This window comes from Aphelocoma coerulescens, chromosome 3 (genome assembly GCF_041296385.1).
Source record: "Aphelocoma coerulescens isolate FSJ_1873_10779 chromosome 3, UR_Acoe_1.0, whole genome shotgun sequence".
Lineage (NCBI taxonomy): Eukaryota > Metazoa > Chordata > Aves > Passeriformes > Corvidae > Aphelocoma > Aphelocoma coerulescens.
The window spans coordinates 2,899,178-2,921,471 of NC_091016.1; the positions used below are offsets into that span (position 1 = coordinate 2,899,178).

Genomic DNA, 22,294 nt, shown 5'->3' on the forward strand with positions numbered 1-22,294 from the left:
TCCAGCCAGCAGCAAAGCAGAGTTCGAGGTTCAGGAGCTGTCACAGGACAGAAAGGTGTGCAAAGGGCTCTCCTTGTTCTTGAAGGGATCTGTTGGCCGTGGGTGGTTGACATGGGTGATGAATGGTGACTCAGGGGTTGTTCATTCCACTACCTGTGTTTTGGCAGTGTTTGCATAATCTTCAGCCTCATCTATTTACCCTCTCCCCCTCTTTAATGCAATATTTTTGTTCTACTTTGAGATTTGGATACAAGTAGTGAGGGTTGATGGCTTAGATTGATCCTAATTGTGAAGGAGCAGCGTAAGGCTATGTGTTTGTAGGGACAGGGTAAACCAGATCTGACTGAAGTGCAATGTGAACTGTGATTCTCTCCCTGTTTGAGGGTGTAGTGTCTGTACTCTGGAGGTTTAGGTTGCTAAAGGCAGTTAACCAATCCTTCCCATGTTCAGAGCAAGCTAACACTCAGATCTTCCTAGGCCAATGGTGAGGTACAAGGTGTGAGGCACAATAATGGATATTGGGCAGGTATAAGAATTTCTAGCAAAAGGTGGCAAAATTGAGTTTGTTGCATAATAATTCGGCTGCTTTTGATTTGTCCAGGCCATGTGCAGAAGTGGGAATGTCTAATTATTGTGCCATTCACAAAAACCTGCTTGTCTGCATAAAACCAGTCCAGAATGTTTGTAATCTACTAGAGCATTAGCAGCACTGAGCTTTAGTAACTTGCTAATAATAATACTACACACTGGTTGTGTAACTCCTGAGCTGCTACCAACGGCTCTACACGTCAAAGTAATGGTACAAGAAAAAAAAAACTGGGACCAAGCTGCATTTCAAAAGGTTATAGCCATTAGGATTCCAATTTAAATGATTTTTGGATGAATGGCTCCTGAAGACGTCGCCAGCTTGACCAGTGAGAGCTGCTGGAAACACGGCTGCTCTCTAGGCTATCGATCCCAGTGCGCCAGGCAACGCGACCAACAAAGCAAGTGATGGGCAAGGCCTTGGTTCTGTCTTTGTCTGGGGGTAAATAGCTGTGTGATGCTGTGTGACTGTGGTGGTTTTCAGTTCCTTTAACCAAAATCCAATCCACCTAATAACGCCAGTCTGAACCAGACCTCGATCAATTGACACATGACCTCATTCCCCTTGTCTTTACAATCCAATATCCTAACTGGGATGGTGGAGATGAAATGCATGGTGTAATCTTTCTAATTTCTGCATGTTTTGATTTTGTTGTGTCACTAGGGGAACGGGGAAAGCGGGAAAGGAGCTTTTACAGAAACAAATCAATTGCCCACATTTTTGTAAATGCTCCTGGGAGATTGTGACATCTTTCTCTGCTGACTCATAGTTAATACCTTTTATGGACCTTTAATGCCCCAGTAATTCCATACATGTATTTAAGGTGGCTGATGTGTATAACTTCTACTGTTCCTCTAGGTTTGCAGAAAGTGTGATTGTTACTGTTCCAAATATTTGAGTACTTAGCAACAGAATTGAATGCTCTCATTCTAGGAATAACAATACCTAAAAAAATTGACCAGCAGAGCAAAGCACAGTAAAATTCACACTGATGTTCAGCTGCTCTTATTTTCCCGTCTCTCCACCTATAAAATGGGTACTAATCCGTTCCTACCTTCTAATTTCCTTGGCCTCCTGTGTCTCCATGGAGTGCGAGAAAGAACTTAACTGGCCTGTGTCATTGTTCAGGCAAAGTTTATACACAGCCACGTTGTGCAGGGAAACAGATTAACTGCAGGATGCCTCAGTGCTGGGGGCTTCTGGCTGAACGTGTTCTCCACTGTTCCCAGGTGGCAGAAACCGCAGAAACCAATGAAATGGTCAATGGAGCTGCAGAACAGAGGACGAGTTCCAAAGAGTCCAGTCCCGTTCCTTCCCCGACGTCAGACCGCAAAGCCAAGAGCGGCGTTCAGGCCCAGACTGCTGCTACCCTCCCAGCCAAAACCCAGGAGATCCCCTCAGCCCAGATGGAGGGCTTCTTACACCGCAAGCATGAGTGGGAGACACACAGCAAGAAAGCCTCCAGCAGGTAAAGTGCTTGATGCATAACACAGGGCAGGGCACCCCTGCCCAAGATGGCACACAACCATCTCCAGCCTTCTCCCAGCTGCCAGAGACCTTCCAGGCTCCTGTTGCTGTAGGGGCAGAGGCTGCAGTGCTGAGCATTGCATGTGGGGAACTGCAGTCTAAAGATATTTGGTACAAAAGGCAGCATTAGCCACATTTGTCAGGTGGAAAACTGAAGCAGAGAGATACCACGACTTTCCCACTCCACACGATGGATTTGTGGCAGTAGTGGGATTTGATTCCAGATCTCTCAAGTCGTACATTACTACAAGAAAAGAAAACCACGTAGGTGTGAGATTAGAAATGTTCATATTCTTCTGACATTTTCTGTTTGCACATTACCACTTTCCACCTACTCCGTAATCTGTTCAGCATGAACAGAGGACGATTGGTGTGCCATAGTCAATTCCATTCCCAAGGAATGTCCTGCAGGTTTCAAACAGGCAGAACTTTGAGATTTGTCCGCACTGAAAAAGCAGATTGGGGTCATTTGTGACCTGAGAGAACTCTTGAAATGAGATTTATGACTTGGCTGACAAGGGGAATGTTCACAGCAAGTGCTGAGCTGCAGCAACATCTGTGGGATTTGGTAGGAGCCAAAGCACTTGGCAGAGCTGAGATCACAAGTGAGTACAGCAGTACCAGGATTTTTGTTCCACTGGAGTTATTCACACCAGACAACGCCTTTGAGGCAGTGACAGCCACGAGTACTAGTGTCTGGGTACTCTTATTTCCAGTAATTGTTAATTTTCACAGCTCAATTAGAGAATGAGGCAGATGATGCCACTAAGAGTATTTGTGTCAGTCAAGGATTTCACACACAGTCCATTCCATTCATCAGTTTGCAGCACAGTGAGAATTCCTTCTACAACAGAGCACTGCCGTTAAAAGGTCAATCATTTTCTGTCTCAAGAATGCAAAGTGCCCAGTCTGCCAAACAGTCCTCCCACTGTGAGGACAGGCTGATGTGCTATCACAGGGAGCTCTGGGAATCTCTGTTCCCTTTGGCTTTTGTCTTCAAGCTGTGCTTCCATGAAAGAATTCCCTGTCTGCACTTTATGGGAAGCGTAGGCTGTATTCACATCCTCACACTGAACCAATCTCCATTAACTTACAGAAATAATTATGTTTGGTTTCTCCAGTTCTGCAGGCGAGAGCATTGGATTTATAAATGTTCTTGTTGTTTCCCATGTCTCAAAGGTCATGGCATAACGTGTACTGTGTCATAAACAACCAAGAGATGGGCTTCTACAAGGACTCAAAAGCTGCTGCTTCTGGCATCCCCTACCACAACGAGATCCCCGTCAGCTTGAAGGACGCAGTCTGCGAAGTAGCGGTCGATTACAAAAAGAAGAAGCATGTGTTCAAGCTCAGGTAAACCTGGGGCAGTGTTCTGCCCTTGGGAAAGCTGTGGTGGGTGTGTTCACTGGGAAACCCAGCCCAGGAACTGACCACAAATGTTAACTGCAGCATCCCTGCTTTTCTGAGCAAGCTCTTCTAACACTGAGTCGTGGTCTGTTCATCAGAGTGAGCAAGCACAGAACAGTGTCACAGTAATCAGAGCACTTTCACCTGGGACAAGACCAGATGTGTGTGCCTCGAGTTAGGGGCCTGTATTTCACAGTGCTGGGCTTTTCAACCACTCCCTCTGGAACTGATTGACAACAGTGGTCGTGGCTCTGCTCTTTTCCAAATCAAGCCTCTTGTTTAATTTTTTCAGTATGAACTTAGGAGACTACTGAAGACATCTCTCACATATTCAGGTCTAGAACATACAGTTACAGACCATTTCACTCTAAATATGTGAAGGACCTGTTCTTCAAAGGTTAAAAAAAAGGCTTTTCCTTGGGAAACTCTTTGTTTTACTGAACAATCTTCTAGTGCAAACAGTTAAGAAATATTTATCATTACACAGCTGCGAGGTAATCCTGTCAAAGAAGACTCACTTTAAGAACTGATTGGGTCATGTATTCCAAGACAGGTGTTTTTGGGGTTTTTTTGGCAGAGCAGGGGTGGTGGTGGCATAATTTTATATTGGTACAGGAATCCTCTAAAGATCATAGAATCCCTACACAGGGAAAATTTGCTTTATAGAAAATATATAGCAAATATTTAGGGAAATGTACCTTTCTTGAAGACAGGCCTGCAGCTATGTGATTCATCCTTTAGACTATTTTAAACTTCTCTGAATTGCTAATGGAAGGATATGCTGTTCCAAATGCAAAGTTAGGCAAAAAAACCAACTGCCCTTTTTTCCCAGTGCTCCATCACCTGCATCAGGCCCTTCGGTTACTTGCATGTAGATATTTTCTTTACTCAGGCACTGTTATTTTACTGTTTAAACCTTCATTTCATTTCATTTCATTTCATAAAGAGTTATTAAAATGCTTGCTTTTTGTTGGGAAAGATGGGGAAGCCTGCAGCAGAGCTCCTGCTGCCCCTGCCTCCTGCTTGTTGTGGTGTTATTCAGTTGGTTTTTAATTTATATGTATCATCACATACATCATTAAATGTATCCTAGTTAAACCAGCTGAGTAAAATCAGCTCAGGAATCAAGCAGAAGGGAGGCTCTGGCCTTCACTGTGAGGAGAGGTAGCTGCTCATCACTAATACTCTGTAGGACCTCAAGCCAGCACCACCATAGCTACAAGAGCAAAAGCAGCTGCAAAACTTTGCTGGGTTTTCACAGGAGCCATGAAAACTCTGAGTGCTGCCTGTGACTTTTTTCTTTTTAAAGTGTTGAGTAAAGTTTGATAATGTGTTTTGCAAAGGAGAAAAGATGCACCTGAAGGAGCAAATACTGAGCCAGCAGCAACACGAGAACATGAGCACCACCCTGAGAATGTCCAGAGCCCAGAGCTACCGTGTGTGTGGCTGCAGCAGGGGTTGTTGGGGGCATTTGGCACGTGGGCACTATCCCGTGCAGTCCTGTGTGCCTCTGGCTGCTCATGTGCTGATGCCAAACAAGCAGGACTTGAAGCAGTGTGACCACAACTGAACTAAATTTGTGATGGTGTTTTCTTTCCAGATTGACCGATGGCAACGAATACCTCTTCCAAGCCAAAGATGATGTAAGTGTGGTTTTCTTACAGTTTATTATTGTGCTGTCTGTGCTGTTGTACCACGGGGAGAAGCAGCTGCTAAGGGCTGGTGTGCACTCCGTGTGTGGGTGATGTGTAGGCCCAGGGCTGCTCAGGAGGTGTCTCTGGAGGTGCACAGCCAGAGGGGATGGTTGGGGCTGTTCTTCCTTGCATTTCCCACCTGTGTCTGTTCCCCCTCCGCACTGTGGCGGGAGTCAGAGGGGCGTGCTGGTTGTAACAGTTTTGTGCCTTTGGGGCTTCTTGAAGGAGGAGATGAACACGTGGATTCAGGCCATCACATCAGCGATCTCTTCGGACAAAATCGAAGTGTCCCCGACCACCCAGAGCACTCCAGCCTCCAGCCGTGCCCAGACCCTGCCTGCCAGCGTCACAATAACCAGCGAGTCCAGCCCTGGCAAGCGGGAGAAAGACAAAGAGAAAGACAAAGAGAAAAGATTCAGCCTTTTTGGTAAAAAGAAGTGAATTCCATCTCCACACACTGCACTTCTCTGACCGTTCCAGTGGAATTCCAGCATGCGAGCTCAGAACCAATACGTTACTCTCTGTGCCTCATGTTCCTCAATGTGATTGACATTTTTTTATTTATAGAGCGTTTTAAAATAAAAAAGCCAACAAAAAAAAAAAGAACCTAAAGTTACAAATGTATGAGGTGCATTGGGCAGCTTCTGTAGGAGAGGGAGGACCAGATTTTGGGGGTTTGTTTTTGTTTTTGTTTTTGTTTTTTTTTTAAATGAAGTTAATGTAGATTAGATCTTAATATTTAAACTGTTCCTCAATTTTGTGAGGCTGTCTTGGAAAATAACCCACTCCTAATGCTATTGGTATGCAAGGCAGCGGTGCTTTCGAATCTACTGTGCACATGAGAAACCAATGTACAAATTCTCAAAGGTGTTCACTTCCAGTTAAGGTTGTTATGCTGAGTCCTGACTAGTAGAGCCTCCCCTTGCAATTCTAACAGGAATTAAAGTGGTAGTGTGTTCTCTTTGCTGTAACAGAGTGCAGGTATGCGTTGACTCACAGCCCAACGTTGGTATTAACACCACCTGAAGCGTCCCCGCATCGAGTACGACAGATAAGAATGTTGGTGTTCAAGATGGATTAACAGGCTGGTACAGTTTTAAATAAGCTGTAATTTCAAATTTCTTTTTTTTTTTTTTCCAAAATACATTATATTGTATGTTTCAGATAATTCTAGTACAAAGTATAATAAGACTAGATGTATAATAAACCCTTTAAAATCATCGATAAGTGTAAAAGTGGAACTGAAGCATTTACTGGAAAAGTAATGTTACTCAAATGGTTACTTGCTTGTCAGCTGCAGCACTGTGTGTTATAATTTTGCTACATTACCTTGCTCTTTGATACATAGTGTGCATTTCTGTCACTGTAACTATTGTAATGAAAAATTTTCATCTTACTGCACAATCAAAAATTACATTTAATAGGAATGAACTTTCAATGACTGGGCCTGTAGTCAAGAGTAGTACTGGAACTGGCTTTCAGTTGTATCGAACTGTACCTCTAGACTTTTACCCTATCTGTTAAATATATGCGATGTCATTAAATGCTTTTAAAACTAAATATGCTGGGTAAGTTTCTTATTTCATTTCTGACGATGTTAAATCATAATTTTGAAAGAGGATCAAAAATAAAGTTATTTTAAAATGTCATCTCTCCTGTGCACTGAAACTGATGTCTTCAAATGTAATTCCATTCTTTTGTGCGAAAGTTCATTCTGCAATAGTTGTTTTCTCTCTTCCCACTTTTCTTTCCCTTCACTTCCCACCTGCCCTTCCTTTTACCCTGCCTCCCAAATTAAGTGCCAAAAATAAAGAGAAAAGGAATTAATGAATATTTTGCAAAATATTCTGATATAGATACTTTTTGTGGGAAGTGAAACCAGCAGAGTGGATGGGAGTAAGCACATCAGAGGCTGGGGTGATGGAGTTCCCTGAACATTTACCCGATGGAGGTAAAGCTCCATGTTCCAGCTGGCAGCAAAAGGACATCCTTTTGAGTAAGCACCAGTCTCCAACTTTTTACCCACTTTTTGCTCAAGTGCTTGCATCCTTTCCTTGCCTTGGATGCCACCTAGGGAACCTTCTAATAGGAATAGCTCTAAGAAGCTCCAATATGTTTTAAAATCAATGAAATGTAAGGAATCTGGGTTTTAATGTATTGTGATTATTAAAATATGCTCAAATATTAATTTTGATGGAAAGCAGATAAACTGCAAAATCATGTGTTTCCAACTGACAGTTTCCTGAACATGTGACCTATACGGTGTCTTAAATTATTTTCATGGCGTGTACAGTGTTCTCTGGGTTTTTCTTGTTTTCCAAAGTTTCTGGTTATTAAACAATGGAGTATTCATGCACACAAGTTTTTACTCTGTAATGTTATATTGTTCAGTCTAATTATTAGTAAAATGTGGGCTAACACTGCTAGTATTGTAAATGTAAAATTTAATACCGTAGAAAATGCTGAGGTTTAACCTTCTTAGAGGCTATGAAACAATTTGGTGAGTTGATTCATGTGCACAGAGATGTTGATGCCTTACATATGTGTCACTTCAAATGAACTGGTGCAATGTGCAATGAGGTAGATGGATCTTGACTGCCTGTAGTGTGTGGCTCTGTAGTGATTTAGTTGAACATTGCCTTTAGAGTTGTTTTCTTGTTTGTCTCACTCCTTACTGGAAGTTGTTCCCAAGAATGACTCGAATAAAAATCCCTTCTGTTTAGGGACTGATTAGACGTTGCTGAGGAGCAGGAGTGAATCCCAGTAAGCCTTGGAGCCTCAGGGAGCAGTTCCCTGCAGAGAGAGGTCAGGAGCAGCCTCCCCGGACAGAGCCAGCTCAGAGAAGTCAGGTCAGTGCACACATCCGTGTGCCAGGGCAGGAGGGAGAGGAGTGCGGGAATCTCTTGGGTCATGTGAAGGGAGGGACTGCTGCTGGAAAACACCAGGGGAAGAGGAAACTGCAAAGGTGGGTGATGGAAATGGGGCTGAAACAGGAGCAGGCTGTCACTGCCACCAGTGTCACCCGCTCAGAAGTGGCCATGACACTTTCTGAATTGCACCAGTGGCCTTGGCTGGACTGCTGACAGATGGAATGTTCTGTTCCTCCTGGAGCCTTACTGAAAGGTGAGGATTTCTAGCACAGCATAACACGTTACTTCAGCTGTTTTGTAGCTAAGTTGGGATATTTCCGCTGGAGATACAAAAGTCATACAGAACCTGAACATTAAAATTTTCAAAGAAAATTAATTGAGGCAGACCACTTCCCAGCTGTGTTGCTTGTCATTGGTAAGAAGAGGAGTTGTCCTGTAGTCAGGCCAGTCTCCCTTTTCCCATCTTGGTGGGACCCTCACATTGCATTCTAAGCTAAGGGAAGGTGTCAGAGGGTCCTTCCCATATCCTGGCAAATTGAGTACAATGTGGGGAAAAAACCCAGAACTCCTTAGCCATCAGAATTTAGTATGTGTTGGTGGAAGGGTTTTCTTTTAGATTAATGCAAATAATCTGTTAATCCATCTGTTCTGCACAGGGAACTTGCTCTGTGCTAGGGCTATACTCTGTATGAAGAAGATTAATGGTAATGGTAAAGGAAAAGAAAGGAATTCTTAATCTGTGTCCTGGTGAAATCTGTGTCCTGGTGAAATATTGGTTTAGATGTTTTTTTCCCTTCACCATGGTCTCCTTTCTTATGCTTGAGTTCACAGCCTTTAAATGGGTAGGGTCTTTAAGAATCCAACTTTGCAATAAATAACTTGCAGGTATGATAGTTTTGCTACTTTTGGTGGCTGGGTTGTTGTTTGGTTGTTTTTTTTTGTTTGGTTTTTTTTGCTACCTTTGCTAATGTAGTGGCTGAAGAAATACAGAAACTTGAATCACAGTGAGTCGGAACAAACATTAGTCCTTTTCATTTAAAAAAACATAACCAGACTATCAGGCTGTGCTAAATCCCTGATCAATATTAAGTATAAAATTACTGGAAAAAGTGGGCACCTCAGCCCTGTCCGTGGACTGCCCAGTCGAGGCCACCCCCTGAGCAGGTCCCCGCGGCGTGTCCGGAGAGCCTGGAGCAGGGGCTGTGGGAGGGGGCGCAGGGTGGCGGGCGCCTCAGCTGCCGTGCCCGGGCGCCGCGGGGCCGCCGAGCCGCCCGTGGGCGCATCCGCAGTGTGCCATAATGCAGCACAGCCGAGCGGCCGGGCCGGGCTCCGGGGCCCTCACCTGCGGGGCAGCCCCGGGACACACGGCCACGGACATCGAGCGGGCGGCTTGGCTGTGCGACACCTGATGGAACGAAAGGAAAAGCATTTCGTGCGTCGGTGCCCGCCGGATCCTCCCCTGGTCAGCGCCACCCCCCAGCTGATCAGCCCGGTGGTGGTGAGCACCACAGCTACGGTGCAGCGTGAATACACATTTCTCTGTGTCTGAAATAGCATTTACTTTGTATTGCAAAGCAAGGAATGTCACACAATACTCCTTCTCTGCTAGATGAGACGCTGGGGTGGCTCATTACGTTGTAACGGCAAAAATTATCTGGGCCCACCATGAATTTTGTTACAAGTCTCTTATCGCTACTGTTGTTCTCCCACGCCCAGCTGAGACGAAACTGTCCCCTGCTCACCGAGTGCCGGCATCGTCCATGAGAGGTCACTGTATCCAGGGAGATGCTGAGCTGCGGCAGAGCCTCTGCTCCCGGGACGGCACGCCGGGGGTTATTGGTGCGCTCGAGAGAATGAAGAGCTCGGATCAAAATTATCTTCACTCCGAAAGTCAGATTTCTAAGGAGTTACGTAAACTCGTGGCAAGATTTAAACACGTCTCAGCTGAATCATCGTAGGAGGGAAGTTAAGTATGGCAGACAGGATACCGAAAGGCGAGGAACGCCACCATCCTTGCTGTGGCAGGAAAAAAAGGAGGTATTGTGGGGAAGATCAAGCTTTCTGCAGTGATTTTAATTTGGTCGCTGAGGTTCCATGAAGAGATGGCAGAAAGGCAGCCCCCCAGGCTGGATGAAGGCAGGAAGTATCCCGTGAGAGAGGGGTCTGGGAGACCTCAGGCCTCTGTGTCCTGAGTGCAGACGTGGGATGGGGAGCCGTGATCCATCGGCTGTTCCTGGCTGTCCTGCACAGCTCTGGGACGGCAGCAGAACCAATCTGTCATGGTTGGTCAGAAGGACTTTCCCTCCAGGCTGGTTCTGGAAAGAGCCCGGTCTGCCAGGTCTCTCTCCAAAATGGGTGGGAGGATGGAAAAGTCTCCAATTTTTCTTTTCTCCTTTTTTCCTATTGCTGTTTCTGGCCGGATCCAAGTGTTTCATTAATGCAAATCAGTATTTCTGCCCACAAGGAATAAGAGCTTAGAGCCAATTCCCCTGTTAAGATTTTGTAGTCAAATGGTAAAATCACCGAGAGGTATCAGTCAGGATTGGATAAATGTAATGTCAGGCAACAAATAAACAGAAGTAGATCACACCTCCTGCTTCTGATCCCTCCCCTGAGTTCTTAGGGATTTTATATAATTTTAAAAAGCATTTGCAGCTCAAATAAGAGGTACCAATTTTGAAATACCAATTAATGTCATCTATGTGCATCTGCTGTACATTCATCCATAAAAATAAGAGTTATAAAGCCTATTTTGTGGAGCAGAGATCTAGGACATAGCACAGATGTTTCTGGGAGGGAAAACCTCAGTGTTCATTGTTAATCACAGCTCTTGAATATGTACAGAGTGGGCAGGATGTATCACAGAGGATTGGAGTTCGAGATGTGGTGCTTTCTGGCATCTTCTATACAAGGCTTGCTTTAAAGAAGCAAACCAAACAAAAAAAACCAATCAACCAACCAATCGAAAACCAAAAACCAACCCCAAAGCCCTCAAAAAACCCAACAGCAGCAGCAAATGGTCCCTTCAGCAGAGTGGTGACTGTTATTCAGGTACTACTCGTCCAGGATGCTACATTAGTTGGTTTTTACATTTCATATAAAAAAAACCCAAGTAGTAAAGTCACAGATATGGGCTCCTTGCCACAACGAGGAGGAAAAATGCTGCTGCTATTGCCAATTTTTCTGTCTCTTTTAATTAAGTTCATCCGTCTATTTTAAAGTGTTCATTTTTACAGTTATATGAAATAGGAAGTACATCCAGACTACTCTTTTTTTTAACAGAAATGCCCCTTTTTTTACTTAGGTTCACACTTTGTCTTGGTTTGTGTTGTTCCTTCCATTCTTTTTGTGATGCTGAGGACTCCAGAACCCAGAATTAACACCCAAAAAAACCCCCATGAGAGCATCCAGGATATTTATGTTGTGCTGACAGTGAACAGCAGGCTGCAGCATTGAGGAACATTTTCAGCAACACAACGGCTCCTAACAGGAAAGTAATAATGCCCTTTTTTTTAATTGGAAAAAAAATACACAAACCCTCATGCTTGAATTGAATTAATTCAATCACTATCAAAAATGTACCAAATTCTTGAGAGTACAGATTATAGAAAAACGAATGAAACTGAACTTGTATTGCTCCACATGTTTATTTTAAGGTTTTTCTTTGAGGTTTTTATGGGGTGTTCGTTCATGACTAGTGTACTTAATTGCTAAAATAATGATAATAATTTTTTTTTTTAACTGAGGATATGTTTTCCCAAATGATTAAATACAAAGTTCAGCTTGACCACTGTTGTTCATAGAGAAGTGTCAGCCATGCCAGCAGAGGCTTGAAACCAATTTTTTGTTTGTCCTAGTTGGGTAGGTGAAGAGCCTATCTGTCACATCGATTAATTTTTTAATGTAAATTAGATAATGTAACAAAAAAAATCATAAAAAGAAAGCTATGATCACATGGAAGTTATTCCATTGAATAATACCAGGGTGGGAAAGGATCAAAGAATTCGTGAGGGGCAGTGGAAGGGCCGGTATCGATCTCTTCACTCCCATGAGCAGGACAGGACCTGAGGGAACGGCTGGAGCTGTGTCAGGGCGTTGGGATGGACATCAGGGAAAGGTTCTTCCCCCAGAGGGTGCTGGAGCACTCCCCAGGGAGTGGTCACGGCCCCAAGGCTGCCAGAGCTCCAGCACAGAGAGCCTGGACAACGCTCCCAGGGATGCCCAGGGTGGGATTGTCGGGGTGTCTGCGCAGGGCCACGAGCTGTACTGGATGATCCTTGTGGATCCCTTCCAACTCAACGTATTCCACGATTCTATGATAAAACAAGGTGGTTGTGGTGAGCGGCTGCTGGGGAAGGAATTAAAAAAGGTGAGTGCGAATTTGGTTGTATTTTGTGAGACTTTTGGAGACTGCTGCACGCGGGGAAAGCAGAAAGATGGGGGGGTTTTGCCTAAATCTGCGTGTGCCTTGCGCGGCAGGGCTGGGCTGGGCTGGGCTGGGCTGGGCTGGGCTGGGCTGTGCCGGCGGTCGCTGAGGGCTCCGCGGGCCCCTCAGGGCCGGGCCCCCTCAGGAGGAAGGGCGTGAAGCGCCGCGCGCCCCCAGCAGGGCGGGAAAGGCCGCGCGCCGCCGCCCGCGCGCGCCCCGCGAGGCGGGAAGGAAGCTCCGCCTCAGGGCCGGCGCCGTGAGGGCTCCGCCCGTCGCCCCGCCCGCCCGGGGCCGGCGCTCCCGTCGGAGGCGGCTCCCGAGGCTCCGGGGCTCGCGTTCCCCGAGGGCGGGTGTCCCTGTGCCGTGTCCTGGAGTGCTGCTGGTGCTGTGACCCCGTGTGCGAGCGGTGGCGGCACGCCGCTCTTCAGCTCGGTCGGTGTGAGGCGTGTTGTGTGGGAAAAGGTACAGGGGTTGTCAGCCTTGGAATTCCCTCTTCCCGTCCGTCTGGCGCTGTGCTCTGTGAATGGGTGTTTGGTTCTGCTCCTCTGATTCCAGCATCCTCTTCCCTGCGGTTGTGGCCGAGTGTCTGGAGGGCTGGGTTTGGGTTCCTGTGCAGTGATACCATAAAATCTTATCACCAACAACATGCAGCAACCACGCTCGACTGACAATGGTAGTATGAATTCTGCTTTAGGAAAAGCAGAAGGCAAGAGAGGAAATGTATTCCCTGTAATATCATTCCAAAGGATGACGGTGAAAAAAAAAGCCAAAAAAAAAAAAAAAAAGCCAAAAGAAAAAAAGCCACAGCCCCCACTACCTCATGGTGACTTGGAGTGTTTTGTGACTGAAAACGGGAAAATAAGATTGTCTTAATTACATAGTTGCTATAGACTCCAAAAGGAGAAAGTTTTTGGTTGCTGGGGTGTGAGGAAAGGTGGGGTAATATTCCCATATTTATGCTGGATGTTATATATGAGATGATATTGAAAGAGAGGGTTTGTATGAGAACTCGGAGCACTGGATCCTGCTGAAAAGCCTCAGAAGCCCCCAGAGCGGCCACAGCACCCATCCAAGCAGAGCTCCCCCCATCCAAGCAGAGCTCCCCTCATCGAACGAGAGCTCCCCCATCCAAGGAGAGCTCCCCTATCCAGGCAGTCCCTTTGCATTTTAAACACACGGTGCGCTCTGCGGTTCAAGAGCACGGGTTTTGTGTTTTCTTCTCTTCCAGCTCTAGCCCCGAGGGTAGATATGTTAAAAAGAAGAGCGCCCAGGAAGCTTTGTGCAGGAAACCAAGAAGGTGCAACCCGGGAGACGCGGCGGGGAGTCTTTGGCAGGTGGTGCTGGTGACGCACAGAAGTAACTTTGCCTTCGGAAAGGAAAAAAGCCCGGTCTGCTGCTTATGTAGGTGTGTTTCTGTGCCCCCGAGAAGTTGCCCGGGTCGCGCAGCGGCGGCGGAGCGGCGGCGGCTCGTCCTGGGCAGCGGCGGCAGCAGATGATGGTGGCGGCGCGGCGGTAGCGCGGCGGCGGCGGCGGCGGCGGCGGCGGCATCCCGGATCCGCGGATGCGCTGCCCATCCCCATCCCCATCCCCGCGCGGAAGGGACACCTGAGGCTTCGGCAGGCGGGCGGGGATCGCCACCGCTCGGAAGGGGAGAGCGCGCCGGGGGAAGGCGGGCCGGCGCTCGGCTGTGTGTGCCGGTGGGCAGGGGGCTGGTTATCATGGCGGATCGGACGGCTCCGCGCTGCCAGCTCCGGCTGGAGTGGGTGTACGGCTACCGGGGCCACCAGTGCCGCAACAACCTGTACTACACGGCAGGGAAAGAGGTGGTGTACTTCGTGGCTGGAGTCGGCGTGGTTTACAACACCAGGGAGCACAGCCAGAAATTCTTCCTCGGGCACAACGATGATATTATCAGGTAAGGGGGCTGACTTCTCTGGTGGTGGGGTGGGGTGGGGTTTAAAGGGAAGGGAGGAGAATGTAGTGATGGCAAAATACCCCCTCCTCGCCTCTTACAGCTCGGCTTGTACCTGCCGTTTTAGAGCAGCTCAGATTTGTTAGCAGCAGTCGCTGTGAAAGCTGAATGTCTAGATTCTGTTGATTATCATTATTTTGTAGCAAAGCTTCAAAATGTTGCAATAATAGGGGAGGGAAGGTAAGTTTTTCTATTGCACTGCACCAAAAGCAAAGCAGTTCATTTCAGCACTGGGAAGATCTCAGTGCAACAGTGCTGCAAAACCGTGGCTCCGGCACCTTCATGCTTCCAGAGCTGGGACCCCAGCTCATCAATTCTGACCTCGTACAGAAGGCAGGTGTAGCTCTCCTTGCCCTCAGCAAATCCCAGCACGAGAGTGCCATAAATCTGACACGTAGCTCAAACTAATCTGGTTTTAATATCCAGAAAATCTAAATCAAAATCAAGTTCAGCTGTTTGCACTCCAGACAAAATATCCCAAGCGTGCTGGTGCAAGATGGCTACAGAAGCACAGGTCTTGCTCCTCATCTGTCCAGTTTATTGTCTCTTTCTCTCAAATTCTGCCTGAGAAGTGGATTTAATTGATGTTTTTGTCCTACAGAAATGCTGGTTTTTTACTGCACCTCACAAAATAAAGACACAGTTACAGTGTTCAGGGTAGCCCTTTAAAAAATCTGTCCAGAATACAGAAATTTACATCAGTAAAATAGAAAATTAATGTAGCTACTACTTGAGGAGATAAATCTGAGCCTAGAATATCCTCATGAAGGATGTTGCCTGGTGATGCCACTCCTCTGAGCACAGCTATCTGCTGCCCTCCCTGTTCACCCAATTCAGCATGAATGAAGCGATTTCTGGATGATGTGAAACCAGAACAGTCCCAGGTGACTCATGGTGTGGGAGTGCTATGGAAGCATCTGCTGAAGCCAGTTCTGACACTCCGTAACCAAACCACACAATTGTCACATAGTCCTTGTTTGCAGAAAGCCATTCACTTTTCCCAGGAGTGTATCCTCATAGCATCCTTCTCCTCCTCTCTAGGATGTGTTAAAGCAGCAGCATTTCATCAAGTACGGTGCATGTGCATCAAAGTTTATTTTGGTTCCAAAGGTATTATCAGCTCCAAAAGGCTGCTTGAAATAGACACTGGGCTGCTCAGAGAAGAGTCAGTATTTTAGAGGCATCTGCAGGATCATGAAATTAAAATGTTTTCCTTTGTATGTTGTACAGACATACATTTTGATACTCTTTGCAATAGGAAGTATAATCCATGTAGAGAGCTGTGTATTTCTGTGCTTATGTTTGAATTGTTATTATTATACCTGACAGCACCTCCCTCCCCAAACCAAATGTATTGTACAGCTTCAGTACCCTTTACTTTGAGATCTGTCACATTAGGAGTGTGCTTTTGGCAGTGTCATGTTTAGAAGGTACAGCTGGGATAGAAAGAATGAATGTCTCATATTTGTACTTTGACACTGCTTCTGCCTATTGTGCTCTTTAAAGGAAACTAGAACCATGTGTTCAAACTAGTTGTGTCTTGGGGGACTTGCTGAATGTCCAACGCATGCTTTGGAAAGATGGGTTTTGTTTCTGATCTGCAGCACCTGGTGGAAAACTGTAGTTTCCACAAAGGATGAAACATTTGGGTCCAGAAGGCATCAGCAGAACCCAAGCAGTTCTTAGTGGCCAAGAACTGCTGCTGTCACCGTGTGGGGTTTAAGGAAGGACAGACTCTCCAGAAGGCTGCTGGAATATTCTGTTGTTTGCCCCGGGACACGGGTGGCTGCCTCCTCTGGCACTGGTGTGCTGTGCAGTCCCTACTGACGTAATATCCCATCCCTGTAAATACTTTTAAGTAGATGATGCCTTGTGTGGTCATCGCTGATATGACTAATAAATGCAGGAATTTAAACTCTCACATTTTAAGCTTCACAGCTCTTAACCATTTGAGATGAATGGGATGAATGTACTTATCTAATTTTTCTGGGTTTGTTGGGATTTACTTACTTGAGACCAGCTTCTAAACAGCAGGGTATGCATTTGCAGTCCAACAGGTTGTAATCTCTAAAGAGGTTTGAAACACTGTTTAAAAAAGAGAAATTGAATTTTGGAAAATACTGTGAATCATTGAGACTGGGAGACCTTCAAGAGGGAAGATCTTCTGCTTCCAAGGACTGCTGTTATCTCCTTCTGTGTTTTTTTTTTTTGTGGTTTTGTGAATGCTGTTTTGTTGAAAACAAAGATGATAAACCCATGATTCTCAGGGATAATACCATGTATTACCTGGAAGTGTTTATTGAAGTCCTTAAAGGGGATATTTGTCCTTGGTGAAAAGGGCAGGTGTATATGTTCTCCAAGATTAATAGTTCTGTCTCTTGTTTTGCATCAAAATAATGCAGCTGGACATAATTTAGTTTGGGCTAAAGCAGACCAGTGTGTATTGGATTAAATTATGTTGTATTGGAGAAATGCCATTTTTTCCAAGATTCACATTTGAAAGGTGAGTTCTGCGTGTATAAGAACTGAATGTTCTGCACTCAGCTAATAAGGTCGAAGTTCTGAGCAGGAACAAGGGAGCTCGGAATTGTCCTGTTTTCTGTGCAAAGCCACCACCAGGTGCTGTGCTTCCAGCTCTTCCTCCTTTAACTTCAGGAGGAGATGAGGTCCTGAACCATCAAGTGAGCCTTGTTTTGCAGAAGGGTTTGTGGGTAACCTTCACAGCATTAGCTTTGACAGCAATGGAAAACTTTCAAAAGAACAGTTTTTTTTACTTTTATATTGTGCATTACTTGTAGAACACTGATCAATTAGATCAATCCTCATTTTTCTGTCAATTAAGTGTTGAATGCAGGCAGGTCTTTCCTATAACTTTTCTGCATTTTGTGCATGTAAAAGCCACAGCAAACAGCAAAAATAAAAATATAACCAGTTGAGATACTTATTATCACTTAAAATACAATCACTTACTCATTATCACTTAAAATACAATTGATTTTATCTGTATCTGCAGAAGTCATTTGTTAACAGAGATTCCTAACCCTGAGAAATTCTTCCTCTGGTGTAGTGACGAAGTTTTTGAGTTTTTGAGAGTTTTTGCAGTATTGAACCGTTGTCCTGAACATGTCAAAACTTTCTGACACAGCACCTCTGGCAGCGTACGGAAGACTTCACCTGCAGTTTTTACACACCCTGGTTTCTTGTGGAATCTGACACTTTGTATGTTATGCATTCACAAAAGCAGCTTTGCATCCCGACTGCCTCCATGCCAGTCTCTCATGAGGCAGCAAGCCTGCTCCCCCTCCCAGGTCTCTGTACTACCTGCAAAGCCATCCTGTTATCCATGGATTCCAGAGCTGTTGTTTATGTAAGGCTGCTCACAGTGTACCAGCAGTGTCGGATTTATCCGAATATTGCTCTGAGTGTGCTGGGGGGTGCTGCTGTGCTGACAGATTGAGATTAAAACCGTGGCTGTGCCAGCGGGGATGGGATTTACTGGGCTGCGGGAGCCACTGGAGGCCTGGCTTGTTCTCCACAAGGGTTGTTTCAGGAGACAGGATATGTGTCAGAACATGTTTTCTTGTCTTGCTGCAGTTAGGAAAAGAAGGAGTAGTATGTTTAAAGCAGTGTTGTGTATTGCTGACCACAGTGAATAGAATTTTGGAATTAATGAATTGATGACAGAGCTATGCAAATCAAAGCCTCCGAGAGAGAAGATCTAAATTGTACTTTAATATTTTTATTTAAAATTACATGTTATCCTATTTCTGTTTATAGGGTGATGCTTATTTGAAGGGATCTAAAATACATTAAATTTCTGTTCAGTTGCCACCCTCTGGATGGTAACAGCAGTTGTTTGATGTAGACTGGGGTTGGGGTTACTGTGGTTATTGTTTATCATCAGTGCACAGTAGCGGCACTGTCGGCAGCTTGGGGTAACCCTGGACTTCAGACACCCAAGGTGAACACACAGGACCGCTGAGATTCAGTGCCCCAAAAGGGAGCAAAGGAGCCTTGGCACCATCTGAGATTTCCAACAGCTGAAGTTCCAGCCCTGTTTCTTATGTGGATGCTACACCACTTCCTGCACCAAGCCATCCAAACTTGACAGACATGACACGGCTCGGGTGAGGCAGGGTTTTGGGAACTGTTTTGAGGCAGCAAGTTGTTAAATGAGTTTCATGTGAAAGAAATTAATTCCCCATTAAAAAATCCTCTAATCAGCTTGTTGCTTCCTTTGCTTTCAGTTTTGGAAAACCTGGGGAAAATGCTGTTTATTCTGTGAAGTTCCAGTCGCCTCTTTTGCCTCTGCTTGAGTGCTGTGCTGCATTTAGATTTGAAGTCTTTACTGGGGCATGAGCTGCTATACATTGGCTTCTTAAATATCTGTATTAATGCATCAGATGTGTTGGAATATACAGTTACAGTTTCTTATTGAAAGTGATTTAGAAATACTTGAATCAGTTAAAACTGGAGAGAAACTCAGCAAGCATTTGTCACAATATGTCAATGGGAATGGTCATCATTTAACCACACCCTTTAACCAGAGCAGTCTAACCCTAATTTTTAAGTACTTTTTTTTTTACATTTTCTATGTGTTAACACTCTGCAGTGTTTTTACTTGTTTTATTTCAACTTGATTTCAGATGGCCAGGAGTCATGATGGTCACACAGTTGTGTGTAATCATTCTTTACTAGGAAGAAAACCTACATAGAAAATGTTTTCATATGAGTTAACTTAATTTCAAATTTAAAACAAAAAATTCTACAGCTCCAAGTATTTGAATGCTTTTCTGTGAAAGTGGGAGGGGGTTTGTGGTCTGTAAAAGGGTCTTCTGCTGACTTGCCAACTGCTCAGGTTTGTAGGAACCTTGGTAAAGAGCAAAAATGCCTCCTTTTCTTCCCACCTAAAGACTCTTCTCAGGAACAGCACCTTGTTTTTCATGAGGTCTGTTTCTGCCTCAGGAACTTTTAGTTGTCTGCATTGGCTGTCCAAGAGACATGTTGAATTTAAATTCTCCTTTAGAGCTGGTATTTATATAAAGGCCTGGGAACAGACCTCCAAAGCTTTAGGGAGGCCTGATCTTAAGGCCAAGTGTATGTTTATGTCAAGCTCCTTTAAGCATTCCAGCAGCATGATGAACCTTGGTACACTGCATCTGATTGCTGGAACTTCTGTGGGTGCTGGCGGTGAAGTCTGTTCTTTCTTCTGTGACAGATGGGTGGAAATACACTGAAATGATGGTAATTAGAACAGAACATAAAATAAAGGCTACTCTCAGAGTGATACAGCAACCCCGTTATTTTGGCTGCCTAACACTCCTTGTTACAAAAGATTTTACCGGATTTTTTATAGGGAATTTTGAGTGCCTCCATTATTTTAGCAGACTTGAATGTTAAAGGCATAACCCTACATGAAAATTGCTGACTGGCACTGCAGTTTATATGTAGTCATACTAATATTGATGCTTCCACATGGACATTGGGCATCCCTTCATGCCAAACATCTGCTTCCTCGTCCTCATATGTCTTCCATATGCAGAGGCAAATATTGCAAGTGTCATTTACTGTGGTAGCAACCTACTACTTGCAAATATTCACTGCAAAATAACAGTTTTGGGCAAGATGAGCCATACTTTTGAAGAAGAATTTTCTGATTCTTTTTTAAAGAGATGTTGTTTATTTTAGAAATTAACTGTAGTAAAAAAGACAATAAAGTGCACCCTCAGTTTTTCACAGCTCTACCTGCAGTTAAGGCTGGATCCCTTTTGCTTTCACCCTGACTAGGCAGACCATGATTCCTTCTCTGTATCCTAAGAGCTCTTTTACTGGAGGTTAGTCACAGTCAGTTGCTGTCTGACCAGAAAAAGTGTTAAATGTAAATTTCCTAAACTTTTTCTTTCATCTCTCTAGTGTTTGAGCACTATTTGCAAGGTACTTAAAGGACCTTTTGGCTTCTCCCACTGCTGGAATCTATGATTAGGTAAAAGTTGAGCTTTCTCTGTGGCTTCTCTCTGACAGCAGATCAGAGATGACACTACTGGGAGCTGCTCTCTGGCCCTGGTCACACCGGTGCTGAACATGTATGAGTGTGACTGCACCTAAATGAGATTTTAGCAGTAGATCTACAGCGGGTTCCTGATCCCTCTAGGATTCTGAGAGATTTTAATCTGTTTAGAAATTATTAACAAAAAAAGAAGAAAAAGAAATGCTGTTCAGTGAAAATGCTCTGTCTCTTAGTGGCTGTAAAACAAGTTTATAATATACAATTATGTTCCTGGTTCAAGGTCTTGTGCAGATACAGTGATCTTTGCACGTGTGCTGGCCTTCTACTTCCACAGAAGGTTAGTTTGGTTTTTTTAAATATGTGGCATCTGGAGGTGGCCACAAGTATCTAAAAGGATATTATATTGAGTCTGTATGAAAGCTGTCTTTAGTTGAAAGAGCTATTTTAAAGCTTTTGCTTGTCAGACTGAAGAAGTTTGTGTGGTTCTGTCTGGGATTAAGTTAGTAGAACCATCTCAAGCTGCTTTAGGATGGGCAGCTCTGTGCTCTATTCCTTATAATGCAGTCCCTCCTTCCCAAGAGGGGAATAATGTGAATGCCTTTCCCTGGGAGTTCTCTTTGTGCTTTGGTTGGGTGTGTGACAGTGGCCTTGCAGTGAACTGTCCCTCTGCTGTCACCTGCCCTGCTTGGGCTGGCTGTGTAAATGTGAGGCTTGGTACAGCTGAGGGTCTCACCCAGAGTTACTGATTCCAGACATGCCCCAGGTTCTCCCTGGAGTGGCCCTTTTATGTCTTAACACTGGAACTAAATTTTAAAGAATTGCACCTATGCTATGGGGTTGCAGAAAGAGCATTTTACAAAAGATACTTAGAGCAAGGAGCCCACTCAAATCCCAGACAGGAATATTGCTTTACCTTCTTAGCTGCACACTGGGTTGACGTGGGTCTGGCAGGTTTCATTACTTGGGTCAATAAGTAATAATTCATTAGGCATTTGCAAAAGATGCACAAAAGAGAAATCTATCACCTTTCATAGGCACTCCCATTGCTGCAGTAGGATGTCTTCACAGTAGATTTTACCAGAACTTATTCCAGGGAACCTCCTGGATGCACCTGCAAGAACCAGACGTGACATTTATTGTAGTAGAAAGGTTGCTTGTCCAAAAGCTTGGATACTTTCACAAGATTGAGATTATTGGACATGGGCTCATGGAAGAAAATCTCCTCTTTGAAACTTGATGATATTTTTGATTGTTTAATGTTGTTAAATAATGGTGTTAAAGAAATGCTATTTTCCTTTTCTTTTCTTTTGTGTGTGGCCTTTTCTTCCTCTTTTTATTTCCCACACTGCATCCTTTAATCAGTTGGTTTCTATGTTACAGGTCATACCATTCAGGATGCAGTCAAAATTTTGGGGGCTTTCTTTTGGATATGTCACTCTTTGCAGTATAGAATTTGTGTTATAATTGTATCACATCTCAAAATAAATATTTCAAATTAATTTCAGATGAAAATTTGACATTTCATATTGTGACAGAAAATTTTGGCAAATAATACATTAAGAGAGCTAATTCCCATTATTTCTTTTCCATTAAGTGGAGCAAGAACACCTTTTAAAAGGAATCTGCACATCCATTTTAGACTCATCTCTCTTCCATCTTATCTCCTCTCTGGCAAGGACTGTTCAGATTATTAAAAATTCTTCTTTTATCCTTTTAAATTATCCTTATGTCCCTTTTAAAATCACTTTTCATAAATTCAGGACCTCCCTGGAAGAACGCATAGTAATTTTATATTTTATTAATAA

The 22,294-nt window shown here is 44.5% G+C and overlaps 2 protein-coding genes across 10 annotated transcripts in view; both read left to right on the top strand.

Annotated features, from left to right (window-relative positions):
- The window catches only part of SPTBN1 (spectrin beta, non-erythrocytic 1), a 116,911-nt gene extending 110,048 nt beyond the window's left edge, over positions 1-6,863 (top strand). For all 4 annotated transcript variants that reach the window (XM_069008817.1, XM_069008818.1, XM_069008819.1 and 1 more), the window contains 4 exons: positions 1,816-2,054; positions 3,293-3,466; positions 5,121-5,163; positions 5,440-6,863. In XM_069008817.1, the coding sequence (XP_068864918.1) occupies positions 1,816-2,054; positions 3,293-3,466; positions 5,121-5,163; positions 5,440-5,655 (672 nt within the window). In that variant the 3' untranslated portion in view covers positions 5,656-6,863. The remainder of the gene's footprint in view (positions 1-1,815; positions 2,055-3,292; positions 3,467-5,120; positions 5,164-5,439) is intronic.
- A 7,155-nt stretch (positions 6,864-14,018) lies between these two features.
- EML6 (EMAP like 6) overlaps positions 14,019-22,294 on the top strand; it is an 89,397-nt gene continuing 81,121 nt past the window's right edge. For all 6 annotated transcript variants that reach the window (XM_069008821.1, XM_069008822.1, XM_069008824.1 and 3 more), the window contains exon 1: positions 14,019-14,425. In XM_069008821.1, coding sequence (XP_068864922.1) covers positions 14,229-14,425 — 197 coding nt within the window. In that variant the 5' untranslated portion in view covers positions 14,019-14,228. The remainder of the gene's footprint in view (positions 14,426-22,294) is intronic.